The 15564-nt window shown below is 37.1% G+C and overlaps 3 protein-coding genes and 1 long non-coding RNA gene across 4 annotated transcripts; 2 read left to right on the forward strand and 2 right to left on the reverse strand.

Annotated features, from left to right (window-relative positions):
- The first annotated feature begins 735 nt into the window (after positions 1-735).
- On the forward strand, positions 736-3419 carry LOC144575624 (protein NRT1/ PTR FAMILY 5.10-like). The gene is made up of 4 exons (XM_078325830.1): positions 736-944; positions 1319-1536; positions 1838-2322; positions 2477-3419. Exons 1-4 carry the CDS (start codon positions 827-829, stop codon positions 3270-3272), a joined length of 1617 nt encoding a protein of 538 aa, XP_078181956.1. The 5' UTR covers positions 736-826; the 3' UTR covers positions 3273-3419.
- Positions 3420-3872: 453 nt separating this feature from the next.
- Positions 3873-9828, reverse strand: LOC144575626 (3-phosphoinositide-dependent protein kinase 2-like). Its single transcript, XM_078325832.1, has 11 exons — positions 9101-9828; positions 8682-8862; positions 8546-8598; positions 8226-8327; positions 8036-8141; positions 7765-7843; positions 6841-7006; positions 6115-6243; positions 5362-5594; positions 4755-4977; positions 3873-4279 (listed from the first exon to the last, which is right to left on the reverse strand). The coding sequence occupies exons 1-11, from the start codon at positions 9284-9286 to the stop codon at positions 4187-4189; spliced, it is 1551 nt and encodes a 516-aa protein (XP_078181958.1). The 5' UTR covers positions 9287-9828; the 3' UTR covers positions 3873-4186.
- A 1464-nt stretch (positions 9829-11292) lies between these two features.
- Positions 11293-11921, forward strand: LOC144575473 (uncharacterized). The gene is made up of 2 exons (XR_013518448.1): positions 11293-11520; positions 11606-11921. It is a non-coding gene; the product is annotated as an uncharacterized LOC144575473 (long non-coding RNA).
- Positions 11489-14653, reverse strand: LOC144575472 (amidophosphoribosyltransferase, chloroplastic-like). Its single transcript, XM_078325626.1, has 4 exons — positions 13944-14653; positions 13506-13680; positions 12861-13210; positions 11489-12275 (listed from the first exon to the last, which is right to left on the reverse strand). The coding sequence occupies exons 1-4, from the start codon at positions 14562-14564 to the stop codon at positions 11802-11804; spliced, it is 1620 nt and encodes a 539-aa protein (XP_078181752.1). The 5' UTR covers positions 14565-14653; the 3' UTR covers positions 11489-11801.
- Positions 14654-15564: the final 911 nt, after the last annotated feature.

The following is a 15564-nucleotide window of genomic DNA, read 5'->3' on the forward strand; positions in this document are numbered from 1 at the left end:
CCGGTGTGCCCGCTACCCTCCGAAGCGGCCAGCCCGCTTGCCCCCAAAGCGGCCCAGCCCGCTGGGCCTAGAAGCGGCCCAAAAAATCACCCGCTTCCCACGCATGCGGCCCGGTTCTAGTTGCCTGCTTCCCCTCGCAGCGGCCATGCGATTTTTAAAAATTCTCCCCCACATTGACGTTTTGGTTTATTAATTTTAAAAAAATGATATTTTTAAAAATTTCGGCCACAGATCAAAATCCTTTCCCTGATTTGTTTGATGTCTCTGTCAGGTCTTAAAACCTGAATTGCAAATTCAAACTCGAAAGAGATCAAATCCACTGGTAATTTGAACAAAATGATATAATTCAATCTCAGCTAACTATAGCCTTGAAAGAGAGAGAATAAGAGAGAAATCTCAATTTTTTTTATTTCTTAGATAATCTAAACAGTACAAGATCTGCCTTTTTTATAGGCGATGCAATCTTCCAAAATGAATCAAAAATCAGGTTAACAGATCTTACACCTCAGCTTCAGAATCCGACCCGTTTATTCAACAAACTAGCTAATTTTCCAACTGACTCAGCTTCCTATCCATGCGTCGCCCTCCTTGACCTCTTCTGTTAGATTGGGCCCGCTTGCAGAACCACTGACCTCTTAATACTTCTGCCCGAAGCGCTACCCTCTTTGCCCGTTAATCCTTCTCCTTCAATAGCAACGGCTATTCCCAAATTGGATTGAGGTTGCCACAGTCTCGCTTCCGTAAGCGTGAGGCCTCAAAAATCTGGGGCTAGTTAAGCAGACCAAGTATTCCTCTCGGAGTGAGAGGCTGAGAGCGCGAGAGGAAGATGGATTCGGTTCCCCTCCTGCCCGGATCCGACCCATTACCAGGAGTGGTGGATTATCAGGGCCGTCCGGTCTCCCGCTCCACCACCGGTCGCTGGCGCTCGGCTCTCTTCATCATCGGTAATTTATACAACTATTTATTTATCCAGTCTGAGTCAATGCCATGCGGGTCCTAATTAAAAACATTCATTTGCCTAAGGTCAATCGCATTGACTCAGACTGGATAAAACCTGCGATTGACCTTAGGCGAATGACTGTTTTGACTTTTGAACCCGATTAACAACCAAGTCTTCAAATTTAGGCCTTTAGGTTAGATTCACACATGTTCGTACCAGCACAAAAATTACAGTACAGTAGTATTGGACTAGACTTGCTTAATACGCACACCTGTATGTTTTGTGCACTAAATCAGACTAATCAGTATCATACCAGACTAATACATGTTGATATCTAGTGAATAGCGATTGTGTCTCTTCACACAACCGACATTGTAGGAGTGGAGATAACAGAGAGGTTCGCATACCATGGTGTGTCATCAAACCTAATAACATACTTGACGGGCCCACTTCAGCAGTCAACATCCACTGCAGCTGCCTCAGTAAACGCATGGAACGGAGCTGCCTTACTTCTGCCTCTTCTCGGGGCATTCATTGCAGATTCCTGGCTCGGCCGTTACCGTACCATTCTTGTTTCCTCTTGTCTCTATCTATTGGTTTGCACCAAACCTCTTTCCCATGTTCTCTTTTTGTTGAAATGTTATATTATTCCATTACTTTTCAACACTACTTGATATGAAACCATAAGTTCTTTCCAATTGGATGGTTGGTACAAATGTGTATTGCAACCATACAACGAGAAATATAACATACAAAGTTACAAACCAAGGAGCATATCCCTGATTATGAGAAAGGTTTCATAGCTGCATTAAAAATATCTTTTCTTTTTCAGGGGTACAAATTGGAATTACACCCAATAAAAGAGACTAACTTCTTTCATTTACACAATTAATCCAGGCCTTGCTTATGCTCACATTCTCTTCAACCTTACCATTTCTTCAATCACCTGATTGCAGTGGCATCATGGACCCCAAATCCTGTTCGGTCCCAGTTTTCCAATTAATTTTCTTCTATGTCTCTCTGTATCTAATTGCTATTGCACAAAGCGGCCACAAGCCATGTGTGCAAGCCTTTGGGGCTGACCAATTCGACCAAACTGTCCCTGATGAGCAGGCTGAAAGAAGCTCTTTCTTCAACTGGCGGTACTTCGGCTTGTGTGGTGCCAATATTTTCACAGTTTCAATTTTGAATTATGTGCAAGATAATGTAGGTTGGGGTCTTGGTTTTGGAATACCATGTTTGGTCATGTTTGTTGCTCTTATTATTTTCTTAGCCGGTACAAAGACATACCGGTTCTATCCTATACAAAAAGAAGGCCCGTTTGCTGAAGTCGGCAAGTCAATTATGGCGTTGGTTAGAGGCCGTCAAATAAATGATATCAAGTAAGATATATTTGTCTGTTTGATTCTTACAATTTATTTTGTCTGTTTCATTGTTCCTTGAGAGGTATAAGCTTTCTGAAACATCACAAAAAATATTGACAGAAATGTACTGTTAACTTACAATTTATTTTTGTTCTTTAATTAATTATTGTAGGCAAGTAAATGAGGATGACAGCTTAGGTTCAGATTATGCAAAAGAGGCAAAGGAAATACTTAAATTATTCCCAATTTGGGCCACATGCCTAGTATATGCATTAGTTTTTGCGCAATTGTCAACTTTTTTCATAAAACAAGCTGCCACATTAGACAGACAGATTGGACCCACATTCCAGGTACCGCCAGCTGCTCTCTCAAGTTTCATAAGTGTATCTGCGGTAGTATTTGTACCTATATATGATAGAATTATCATACCAATGGCAAGAAAAATAACAAAACTGCCCTCGGGAATTACCATGCTTCAAAGGATCGGCATAGGAATGGTAATTTCTCTCTTATCAATGGTCGCGGCAGCATTGGTAGAAATGAAGAGGCTAAAAGTTGCAAGAGAGTATGGTTTGGTGGATAAACCTGATGTGCCAATACCAATGAGTCTATGGTGGATCATACCGCAATATATCTTGGTTGGTATGGCTGATGTGTTCACCATGGTTGGTTTGCAAGAATTCTTCTATGACCAAGTACCAGACGAGTTGAGAAGTTTAGGTCTTTCACTCTTCTTGAGTATTTTTGGTGTAGGGAGTTATATGAGTAGCTTTATAGTGTCGCTAATTGACGAAATTACCACTAAAAACGGAGATAGTTGGTTCGCCGATAATCTAAATCAGGGACATCTTGATTATTTTTATTGGCTTCTGGCTGTTGCGAGTGCTGTGGCATTTATTGTATATTATTTCATTGCTCGAGCATATGTGTACAAAAGCAAGGATGCTCGTATTCGTATAGTTGGTTGATGGATTGAAGCTAGTTTAATTCAAAGTTATTTATTTGGTAAATATAATGCTATGGGTGTTGGAAATTGTATTTCATGACTTCTATTGAATTACGAACAATTTATATTTTGATATGCCAAAAGATTAAAATATTGGCATTTTTCTGAATACGTGTGCATTTAAGCCTTTCACTATATTCGAAGTTTCTTCTTTTTGGAACTAAAGATTAGATGCTATGAACCTATGACTGCGCATTTTTTTTCTTTTTATTTTAGGATTAGTGGTCACTGGTCACACACTATACAACCATGGAGAAATATCTCAGGACACATGCCAAAATCTTATTACTTTTTAACTTTTCAGTCAACAAAGTTAAAAAATTTAATTATATCCAACGAAGATAGGATTCCAGAAGATAAAAATAATCTTACATTTCTATTCGATACGAAGGCCTTAGAATAGCTTTTCCATTTAGTGGTTAGGTCCTACCTAATTACAAAATCTTCTCCAAGAACAACATTTCTTTTAGCAACTCTATATTCCATAAATGGGATTTGCCAGTTGAATCTCAGTGCATGGTACACAAGACAGTCAGTTAAGGTTCCTTGAAAGACTAAAATGTGACAAGAAATTAAACAAAACTTTAGATGAAAAAAACAAAAACAAAGCTGCTGCCGCAATGAAAGATGCAACTCCATTTTCAATACTCTCTCTCTCTCTTTCTCTCTCACTCTCTCTACTTCCAGTCTAGTGAAATAAAGCATTTCACGCATTGGAAAAATTAACGAACAGTTAAAGAAAAAACCTATGCACCAAAAACCAAATTTAGTTAAGAAATTTCCTTGGTTTATATCAATTAGTAAGCAAGCTTCTCCATGACCTTATGCTGTGGAAGTAAATCTCTCTGAAATTGATTGATTTTATTTGAGTTGAAATTAATTGAATCGGCGGTTCTGAAGTGCTTCAATTGCCATTTTCCATTGTGCTGCCCTCTCCTTTGAATCTTCAAATGAAATCACTTTCTTGGGCTGCAATGAAATTACAATTACTTTTTTTTTTAAATAAGGAAAAAAAAATTATAGCATTGATGCATTGCACAAATTGCAGTGTGGGATTGCAACCGGACATAATTGGGTTGGGTATAAATCCAGATTCTCAATCCAACACAACCTAATAAGGTTGATGTGACTATGCAATAATAGTTTGAAAAAACTAAGAAACTGATAACGAGAAATGAAATATTCACAAATGGTACTCAAATTTTCATATTTCCCATTTTGGTCCTCTATACAGTTTGGTCTCTACTATTAAAATGGACAGCAAGCTGCAACACAGAATGGTAATTCTTATATTTAAAGAATCAATCCCAACAAAATAATTTGTTCCATGCCAACTTCAATTAGGAGCTTTTGTAAACCCCAAAAGTTCAAAAATTTCAGAATGCTTAGGGGACATTAACAGACCATTTGTGTACTTTCACAGTAAAAAGACAACATGATTTACCGTGCATATCTTGAAATGGGAAGGACTGGTGCACTGCACATTCAGACAATTTGGATCATCGGACCAGATGATGTTGCACTTCGCTTGCATCTTTGACGGATCAACACATATCAATTTCGGCTTGTCGGTTAATAAAAGCTGTACTTTTTTATTTGTTATTTTCTGAATTTTCTTCAATTTTGATATCATCACTATTGCCTCCCCTGGCTCCAGAAACTCTTGCCTGATAAATTATTACCATGAACAGTTATGTATCACGGATACTAGAATCTCATATGCCCCTCTAGAACATCAATTTTTTCATATTTAGCCATCAATAACTATCTTCTTTTAACAACCATCCAAATTGCCCTCTTTTCTTTCTCAACAAAGTAGAGTTATAAAATGTAAGAGACTAAGAAACCATATTCTTGGCATCCTTCAGCAAAAATGGAGGATACAAAAGACACCTTTTAATATAACGTAGGACAATTAATGATAGTCCCAGTGTTTGAGTATTCTTATTTTGCTGGGTTATTAAGTGATGAATGACATTTAATTGTGGCAGAGCTGGACTGATGAAACCAACCCCCCTCAAATTAACATTAAATTTTGGAGAGAGACGTACCATCTAGAATCAAAAGAGTCAATAGAGGCAAGATGGGAGAGGTGGGGGTAAGCGTCAGAGGATGACGGTGCGGCCCCACCACTGCTGTTATGACCTCCATTAGGAGTAGATGCTGCTTGTTGGTTAGATGTTGTCCCAGCACTTGAACCCGCTCCATTACCACTATCGCTGCCGCCACTTCCCACGTGAGTCAGATTCCACACTGGATCTTGTTCCTCCTCTTCCTCATTTTTCTATTCAAAGGCACAAGGAAAACAAAATTGAATTTTCCTTTTAAATATGAATTTCTTTTTTCGAATAAATTTGCTATACGCCCCTCCTCTGCAGAAAGCACCCAAGATTTTTTGGTATTTGCAACAATATGCCCATTTAAAAATGGTCAAGTGATAATCCTAGAAATTATTCTTTTTGTCCTATTAGCTTGGATAAATTTGCGCACGACCATGGTTTATTTCAATCCTTTTCTAATGAAATAAATGATTGTAACAGCTACAGTTTTGGAGAATGAGACAAACAAAGATAGAAATGAAAACCAGGAGAAGAATGCAATGCAGAGGAGAAAATCATCTATTTTGTCTCAATACGGGGCCCAAATCATAATATATATATTTGCAATAAAAAGTCATTACTCTGTCATTCTTTTTCTATACCTGATTATTGGTCGATTTAGTTAAGAGTGCCTTTTGAAATACCAAAATTATGAGTTCATTTTGTTAATGGTGTCAATAGATGCATCAAGATACACAAACATACATTAGATTCAGAGACAAGTTTCGGGGAAGGAGTGTGTCGTAAGTTTTTCCAATCGATGCCTCTAAAGAAAGGATGCCCTTTTAGGGACACATAACTGCTCCAACCTGGCCTTTTTGTGGGATCCACGTCCTGAAGTGTACCAGAAGAATATTATAGTAAATGCATAATAAGTGAGGACAGTAATAGTTTCAATAATTCTCCAACAATCCGTAAAAACTTTGATATGGTCTTTTTTTAAAACAGTTACATATACACCTGCTATCTAGATTTCTTAAATAATCCAAACAACACTTCTTCATCCTTTTTACCTAGCAAATTCTGTCCTATTATTACAAGTATTTAAATTAACCCTTCGTGGCCATATATAAAATGAATTTTCACCATATTCCACTAATTTTCTAAGAAATACCCAAATAAGCCATCTTTTTTCATTTAAATATCGGTTCTCCTGCTCATTTACACGGGACTCAACCCTAGTTCTTTGTAACCCTCAGACTGCTGATTTCTCTCTTAATTGTAGCAACAACGGTAAGGAAGGAAATCTTACTAGAGGGTAGAGAACGTATTATGTGATATATCTTATAGTGATAGGGTTATGCATGATACTTCTGGCTTTCCATCATAGTAATAAGTGAAATCAACCCCAAAATAAAATAAAAAAACAGAGAGCTCTAGATAGAAAGAGAGAGAGAGAGAGGGTGAGGATGATGTGGGAGAGAGATCTACCAATAATTGGTCAATTAGGTCGCGAGCCTCGTCAGAGAAATAATCAGGAAAATGTAGGTCCCGCGCCATAATTCTCTGAAATATAAGCCACTCGCTCGCATCTTTAAAAGGAGAAGAGCCAGAAAGCATTTGGTACAATGTACACCCTAGTGCCCATAAATCATTACTGTCATAAGAACAAAAAAAGTTATCAATTTGAGAGACTTAACAAACCATCAGACAGTTTTCACGTATGCCCCTTTATGTCAAGACATCATGTACATGACTGCAATACAGGAAATTTCACATATGCCCCTGAAAACACAAAGGAAGTATCATTTAAATTAATCAACACACCCTCCCTAGTTTACTTGAACACATGTCCACCATGTTTCTCCATTGATGCAAATGAGAAAGGAAAGAGAGGTAATTAATTTTTTATAAAATGATGGGCGAGCGCCATTTGGAATATTTTTCATGATTTGGAGTCCTTGAGATGCTTCCTGTTTTAAAGTCATACTCAATTTTTGAAGTTATGTAGGACCTATATGAGATTACTTAATAAATTCAATTAATTTATTATCCATTAAGATATTTTCTGTTGCAAATATAATAGTACCTAAAAGCTTAGCAGTTAGTGCGATGATAACAATATATTTTGTGTTTGCTTTGCCTCGGGGTCAAAAGAGGTCCCTTATTGTTGAGCTAAAACGGAACTAAATAAAGCCGATATATTTTAGATAATTTAGTCATTTTGTGATTCATTGAGACTTTTCAATTTTAACAGTTCAATGTAAAGTAACAGAATATTGGGTTTCAATTAAGATTTTTTTCATATATTACTTGGTTTGTTTAAAAAAAAAAAAAAAAAAAAAAGCAGCAACAAACAAAAAAAATAAGAAAAAACAACAGATGATTTATGTACAGTAAATTTTTATATCGCACCTGTAAGTAGCAGGACAAGAATTAAGAACTTCAGGGGGGATATATGCCGCTGTGCCAACAAATGTACATGCTTTCTCAGCTGTTAGTTTCATTAAAAACAAAACAACACATAATCAATCAACTCTGGTACCATGTTTCAGATCTTACACTCAAAATGAAGAAATTGAAAAGATCTTAAATTAAAGCATCATGAATAGGTGTATCGGGCATCATGTACCAGTAAAGTACATAAAAGTACTAAGCCTGACTCTACATAATAATAAGTAAATACCTGTTGAATTAGGAAGAACAGTGAGTGGTGTATCCTTTGTGGGCTTAACACTCCCAAAATCAGCTAGCTTTATGTGGCCATCAGATGTTAGCAATAAATTTTCCGGCTGGTATAAACCGACATTTAACACAAACACGATGTTAGATTATTACAGATGAAAATAGAAAATATTGTATCACCTTTTATATACCTTAATATCACGATGTATTAGGCCCAAACCATGCAGATATTCCAAAGCATCAACTACTTCTGCCGCATAAAATCGGGCTTCATCTTCTGATAGTCGGCCTTTCTGCACCATTAATTTTTATTTTTAGTACATCAAAATATTAAAGTACACTTTCTCATTTAACCAGCACCTGGTGATTCAGTTCTCTTTGTTTTCTGTTATTCTCCTTATCTTATTTTCTTGTGTGTGTGCATGCTTGAGGGGTTAATCTTTACCTATTTCACAGAGTGTCACCTGATATTACATAACAAATAATCGAGTTAAAAAAAATTGCAACTTACTCTTATGATTTGATCAAACAGCTCTCCACCTTCACAAGATTCAAGTGCCATGTCTATACATGCAAAACAATTTACAGCAATGAATAAAGGGCAATCTAAATACAATCTCAAATAAAGAGTGAAAAAGGATGCATACAGAGGGAATAAGTATCCTGGAAAGTGAAGAATAGTCTAATAATGCCAGGATGGTCCAGTTGATCTAGTACAATCCTCTCCAATTTCACGTATGAAATCTTATTCTCCTTTGTGATGAATTTCTTATCCATAATTTTCAAAGCATAAATGTTTCCTGTATCTTTCTTCTTCGCTCGCACTACCTGATTGTATCAAAACAAGACCAAAGTTAGCTTCAATTACAAAACCTAAATATGCATTTCCACTGCATCAATAATAATTAAATTGACAGGTACTAGATTTAGACTTCCTTTCATGGATTTGTGTTGTCTCAAAAATACCTAATTTCACAAGTTCCTATGCTATTGTCTTTGGTTATCACAGGTCAATATCCAGAAAATTAAATTATAAAAACCAATAAAATACAGAAAAAGAATGCACCTTTGAGTAAGATCCAGTGCCATACATTTTCCCCAGCTCAAAATCATCAATCGTGAACTGCTCTTGAGGGGCTCTAAATGCGATGCTATTGGCTCTCTGCATCGCCTGTTGTTTCGTCCCTTGTTGTTGCTGTTGTAATCTCAGCTTCGATTCGAATTCCTTCTCCATCTCTGCGCCTACCGCCATTAAACGGCCAAATTCACTTATCTAACAATTGCCATTGCTCCAATTAATACAAATGGGTCTATCCCAAATCTTTAATTTCTTTTATCTCTAAAGGCGCGCTGGGAATGATGAAAGAGTGTTTCTTTGGCGCGGCCTCCAATGCAGGAAGGAGCGGTCAACGCCGAATCATAGGATTCTCTCTCAATCTCTCTGCTATTGCCTGATAAAAGCTAGAGAGAGAACAAAAGGAGAGAAACGCAGCTTTAAAAATGGAATCTTACGGCGGAACAGAGACTGGGCTTGGAATTCGTCCTTGTTTGAACTGAATTATTTGGATTTTTGTCTTCTTGACAAAGAAATGGGTTTGGATTAAGATCACGATTGGTGGATATAATTTGGATTGCTGTTCGGATTTAGATTGAGAATTTGGAGAAGGTGATTCGTGGGGATGGTGGAGAGGCTGCACATGGCGTTGATCACATTAATGGCCTTAGATAATCCTTCGATGAAACTCTTTCATACACCTTGTGTTGTATTAAATATTTACACTTAACCTTATCGTGTCGTGGTAGGCTACTGCTTAACGGCTCTTTCTGTATTCTAATGGTTCACAAATGTAACAATAGACCATTTCTAACGCATAAAGCGTGATCTCCCATCTAGCTTTACCGTTTTGTAATAAATGTTATTCTGAGGCGTAAACGACGAACAAGGATGCATACATGATTAGTAGCCCATTTGGTGACAGTTTGCTAGTCCAGCTCTGATATAATTCGGACTATTCATAGGTTCAAAAGTTTTTTTTGCCTGACTTTTTATTTAGATAGTACGTCTTATATAACATGTTAACAACAGTGAGGCTACACTTTTTAACAGCGGATCAACCGATCAATCCGTGCTGGGAATTTATATCTTCAATTTTAAAATTTAAATAAATATCTAAACCGTTAGGCCTGATTTCTGTATAAAAATGTATTACAAGATCAAATTTTATAAATTTAAAAAATATATTATTTTTTAAGACAGATAGAAAATCACTATTTTTGCATGTTCAAAATCTTTAGATTAAATAATTTTCTACTTATCTAAATACATGGTAAAAAAATTGCTAAAAAATATATAATTTGATCTTATCGTACATTTTTATATATAAATCATGTTAAATAATTTAAGAGTAAGCCTTGGGTGATATGGATAGCATAAGATCATTCGTGCTACGGTCTAAAAAATCTATCGTATAAATTTTAAACTTCGATTTAAGTAGCTCAATAAATTGATTATATAATAAACTTGTAGAATACTAATTTTTATTATTTTTGAAAAAAAAATTACTATTTTTTTTATGTTTTACGAAAGATGACAAAAAATAACCTAAAATATTGACAATTTTTTTTATTTTTAAGCTATTTTTAAGCCATTTTCAAAGATATAAATCCATAACACAACCGACTTGCACTTCATAAAGTTCCATCCATAGCTTCACTGTGTTAGCAATTGTAGGATATAAAATTATAAATAAAGGTTGTCTTATGCTATATGAAATTAGATACTATAACATGATAATACATGTGATAGAATAACTTTTTGTAAAGTACGATGCTGTTGGTGCATGCATGATAGAGAAACTTAGCTAACAAGTGCGTGCAAAATTGAAGCTTGCTTATCCTCTGATCTAGAATTAATTCAAGCGGTGAGAATTTCATTTGGATTTTGGGGACTATTTGACCAAGGAGAAAACTCACAAAGATCTAGTCTTTTCTTTTCTTGCTAAGGGCAAATTAATTTAGTTTTCGCCGAAACTATGAAAATAAAAAGAGAAGATTCAAGGAAGGTTTAGGTCATACATTATACAGATTGTGTATTAATCTAGTCACCACATTTATTGCGATTTATTCATTCAAAATTGCTGCACTACTAGAAGTGCTCAATAGAGGTTTCGTTAGGTATATATATATATATTTTTTTTTAATTTCGAATTAAACAAGATTTATTATTTCTTCCATTTTAGAACGTGCAATTTATTTTTTTATAATAAATATTCCCGGTCACAACGACTAAAAAATAAGTAAAAAGAAAAAAAAAAATAAGACACTATCTGCACCAAGTCATCGGCTAGGCTTCAGAAAATAAGCTACAACGTAAGACAGTCAAAACAACATACAAGTCAGAATCTCAGATCATAACGCCTAAATCTAACATTCTACACTAGATCTAAACTTGGAAGGAAAAAAAATAGATTTCTTTCGTATCAGAATGTGAAATACCACCTACAAGCATTTTTAAATTATCATCATCATCACCTTATCAGTAACCCTTAATTAATAAAACAGCTCAGAGAAGAGCTAAAAAAATTACAAAATTCCATTTAAATTATCATCATCATCATCATCACCTTATCAGTAACCCTTAATTAATAAAACAGCTCTGAGAAGAGCTAAAAAATTACAAAATTCCAAAGTTACAAACAATACTCCAATTCGATCCCCCACGGGTTTGATCCATCATCCCCTGTAAAACCTTTCGAGCACGACAAAAATCAGGCCTCCATGTAACTTGGCTCCACTTTCTCGTACTTCCTTGGTGGGACCGGGTACTCTTTTGAGAAGCACGCATCGCAAAATGTCGGTGCCTCGTCCCCCAACAAATCATGCAACTTGCTTAAACTCAAGAACGCAAGAGAATCACTACCGATATGCCTACACAGCTCTGAAGCATCCATCCTATTAGAAATCAACTCTGACTCACTTGGAGTATCAACCCCGTAGTAGCATGACCCCACCACGGGCGGGCTAGCTATGCGCATATGCACCTCACGGGCACCCGCATCACGCAGGAGCCGCACGATCTTCGATGAGGTTGTGCCACGAACAATCGAGTCGTCAACCACAACCACTGATTTGCCTTCTAGAACGCCTTTTACTGGAGACAGTTTTAGTCTAACACTAAGGTCGCGAATGTGCTGCTCAGGCTGAATAAAGGTGCGGCCCACGTAATGTGACCTGAGTAGACCCTGTGGTGACAATATATTACCCAAGTTAGTGCCAAATTGAAACTTCAGTGTCCCAAAAAACAAAAACAAAAAAATAACAGTTAATGGTAATGATATAACCCAATCCCCTACACACCTATATGGTTTTTCCCTTGCTTCACAACTAATGAAGGCCATAACAAGTTCATAAAATGCCAAAAAAATGTGATAATAATAATTTAACCAAGAACAAATATGTTGGAGTCCAAGTAGGTCTTTACGAGTTAATATAAAAAAGCCGGGAATAAATGTGGATAGTTCTCCGGTCATTATTTTGACCAAGAGCTTTCAAGTTGCCAAAAATTTCTCAAAATAACTTCGAAATTCCAAGATAATAATTTATGTTAGGAGACTGTTGAACACTTGTCTTATTCTCAAATATTCAATTTTGAAGATGAATTAAAAATGATCAAAATGATGATTTAATATGCTGCTCGAATATGTTTTACCAGAATAATTACTATAATGGTAACTGTTCCCTTTCAGACCTCCACACAACATTTGAAGCGAGAGACCCCAAAGTAAAAATGCAAGATATAACTGCAAAACTACCAACAATGCCCTTACCTGCTGGAATGGAATGCCAGAAACCAGCGAGAACCCAAGCGCTGCATAGAAACCCGAATCTGGCACTGGTATCACCACATCAGCTGGCACAGGTGACTCCTCTGCAAGAGCTTTGCCAAAGGCCAACCGAGATTCATGCACAGCCCGGCCAAAGACAATTGAATTAGGGAGAGCAAAGTACATGTGCTCAAAAATGCATGCTTTGCGCGGTTTTGGGGGCATGAGGCATGCAGAGGAGATCGACATGTCAGCCAAGTCAACCGCTACGACTTCACCCGGGTTTATTTCACGAATATACTTGGCATCAACCAGATCAAGTGCACATGTCTCTGATGCGAAGACTAACGCACCTATGTTTTGTTGGAATCAGAAAGGAATTAGACTTGGGCTTCAAAAGTAAATCACATGGACAGATAGTGACCCCCCCCCTCCCACACACACACACACCCCCGCCCGTCAAAATCATCATAAAAATCATCGAAGCAATATTACTATTAGAATAAGTCAAATGAGGGTGTCACATCATTCTCAGTACAGGGTTCTCAGGTTACTACTGATGGCCTATATCCAAAGATTCCAAAGTGGCATAACACAAATTCTTCTAACCACTGATTCCTAGAATAAGTAAAAGAGTTAGGATAATACCATTGGGTCGGCAGCCTAGCACAAGAGGCCGAAAACCATACGAGTCCCGCACTGCATATAATTTATTTGCTGTGAGGAAAAGAAGCGAATAAGCACCCTCAAGAGCTTCACATGTTTCGATTATCCTCGACAAAAGAGGCCGAGATGTTGAAGATGCAATAAGGTGCAAAATTACCTGCTTACAGAAAAATTTAAAATAAAACACCGGTTGAAAGATATTCTTGTGGGTGTAATGCATTAAACCCCATGATATAAAGCCAGCTTCCACATGTCTTATGTGATTGGTATGATACTTTGATCAATATCATAATTTAGCATAGTACTAAGTGCAGAGCAACACCAATGGTAGAATTGAAAAGGAATCATTCCCTGTTTAGCATAGTTTTTTCTTTTCCGCAAAATTAACTATTGATTGAGTAATAATGAAAATATGTATACCTCTGTATCAGATGAAGTATTGAAAATTGAACCACGGGACTCGAGCTCCATCTTGAGCTTATCATGGTTCAACAAATTTCCATTATGTGATACAGCCAACTGCCCAAACCGGTATGATGCAAGAAAAGGCTGAACATTTTTTAGCGAAGCGGTCGCACCGGATGTAGAGTACCTCACGTGCCCGATAGCCATGGTACCCGGTAAGGACTTTAGCAATTCGGGCGAGGCAAAGACATCCGTTACCAATCCCAACCCAGTAACGGATCGGAGCATATTGGATTCTGTGTCAGCCGCAACAATACCCGCACCCTCTTCTCCCCTATGTTGTAGTTTTTGTAAACCAAGGTAGCAGAGAGAAGCAGCGTCTGGGTCACCTATTACACCAAATACACCGCACTCTTCGCGAGGTTTGTCAAAGTTATCATCGAAGAAAGGGTTTGTGTCGGACTGAGAAGCGAGGAGGGGGGAGAACCGGGGCTGATAGCGGAGAGCAAGGGAAGGGGAAGGAAGAGAGAAGAGTTTACGTGAGAGCGACAGGTGGCGGAGGAAGAAAGACGAGGTCTTCGAGGGGAGATGGTGAGGCTCTATGGTAAAAGAGGTGAAAGAGGTGGTAGCCGCCATGGAAAAAAGGTAAGAGCTTTTTCCTCTCTTCTTTAGGAGGGAGAGGAAGAAAGGGACTCTCTTTGGATGAGAGAGCCCTTCGATCCCACGTGAGAGAGAGGATTATATTGCACTTAGCGGGATGATAATACGATGTACGGCATACACTGTTTCTGTCAAATTGTATGGATTTACGGTCTACGCTTATAAGGAAGTACAGCTACTATTAGTCAAGTGCAAGAATGCAAATCCGCCAGTATTTAGATCCCTTAAAGTAACTCAAATTTTGAGTTTAGATTCGGATCGTCCGATCTGCTTTGGCACGACTACCCCGTCCATTCTATCGCGTCCGGATTTATTCGGATTCTGATCGGACCGTTCAGATCTAAAGTCAAATTTAGAGTTACGTACGGAAGCCGGACCCAGTCGACCAGAGTCCAGAAGTGAGTGGGTGCAGCGGAGACTGGAGAGTTCCAGGAATAAATCCAGGCCGTTCGATTAAAAGGATGAGCGCCGCAGTTAAAGTTGAAAAAAGCAAAAATAAAGGAAAGTTCTGAAACCCTAGCGATTGCCTTAATGGGGAGTTTTGGTTCTCTAGAATCTTGAAGCGTACAATGTGTCTTGATTTTTTTTTAGCTTTTAGTTTAATTTCTTTTCTTTTATTTTCTTTTTTTATAATTAGAAGCTTAATAATAACTTGGAGAGATTGGCTCAAAATGGAATAAGTGTTAAAAATAAGTGTAAATAAGGTAAGAGTGTCCGAAACGAATATTTTTAGATTTTAAAATTTAAGAATTGGAAAATAGAATTTAAAAAATAGAATGGGCATCGATAATCTCTATTATTCCACCAAATATACATATTCAAACCATATATTATTATTAGTATATTTAATTCATCCAAAAAATTTATAAATAATAGGACGTGAATGTTGTTCATGTCTTTTCTATTTTTCTAAATTCTAATTTTGCCCATTTTGAAACATGTAACTTCAAAAGTAATATTATTAAGTAAAAAGGGA

The sequence above is a fragment of the Carex rostrata genome, chromosome 24, assembly GCF_964058835.1.
Source record: "Carex rostrata chromosome 24, lpCarRost1.2, whole genome shotgun sequence".
In the NCBI taxonomy this organism is placed as follows: domain Eukaryota; kingdom Viridiplantae; phylum Streptophyta; class Magnoliopsida; order Poales; family Cyperaceae; genus Carex; species Carex rostrata.

Coding starts and splice junctions, on each gene's coding strand:
- LOC144575626 (XM_078325832.1), bottom strand. CDS start 9,286: ATGGCGGTAGGCGCAGAGATGGAGAAGGAATTCGAATCGAAGCTGAGA. Junction 8,599..8,681: donor CCAGGATACTTATTCCCTCT/GTATGCATCCTT, acceptor TTGCATGTATAG/ACATGGCACTTGAATCTTGT. Junction 5,595..6,114: donor AACTTGTCTCTGAATCTAAT/GTATGTTTGTGT, acceptor GCCTTTGAATAG/AAAAATGAGGAAGAGGAGGA.
- LOC144575472 (XM_078325626.1), bottom strand. CDS start 14,564: ATGGCGGCTACCACCTCTTTCACCTCTTTTACCATAGAGCCTCACCAT. Junction 13,681..13,943: donor ATACTTCATCTGATACAGAG/GTATACATATTT, acceptor TTCTGTAAGCAG/GTAATTTTGCACCTTATTGC. Junction 12,276..12,860: donor CTGGCATTCCATTCCAGCAG/GTAAGGGCATTG, acceptor TTGTCACCACAG/GGTCTACTCAGGTCACATTA.
- LOC144575624 (XM_078325830.1), top strand. CDS start 827: ATGGATTCGGTTCCCCTCCTGCCCGGATCCGACCCATTACCAGGAGTG. Junction 945..1,318: donor CTCGGCTCTCTTCATCATCG/GTAATTTATACA, acceptor CCGACATTGTAG/GAGTGGAGATAACAGAGAGG. Junction 2,323..2,476: donor CGTCAAATAAATGATATCAA/GTAAGATATATT, acceptor TAATTATTGTAG/GCAAGTAAATGAGGATGACA.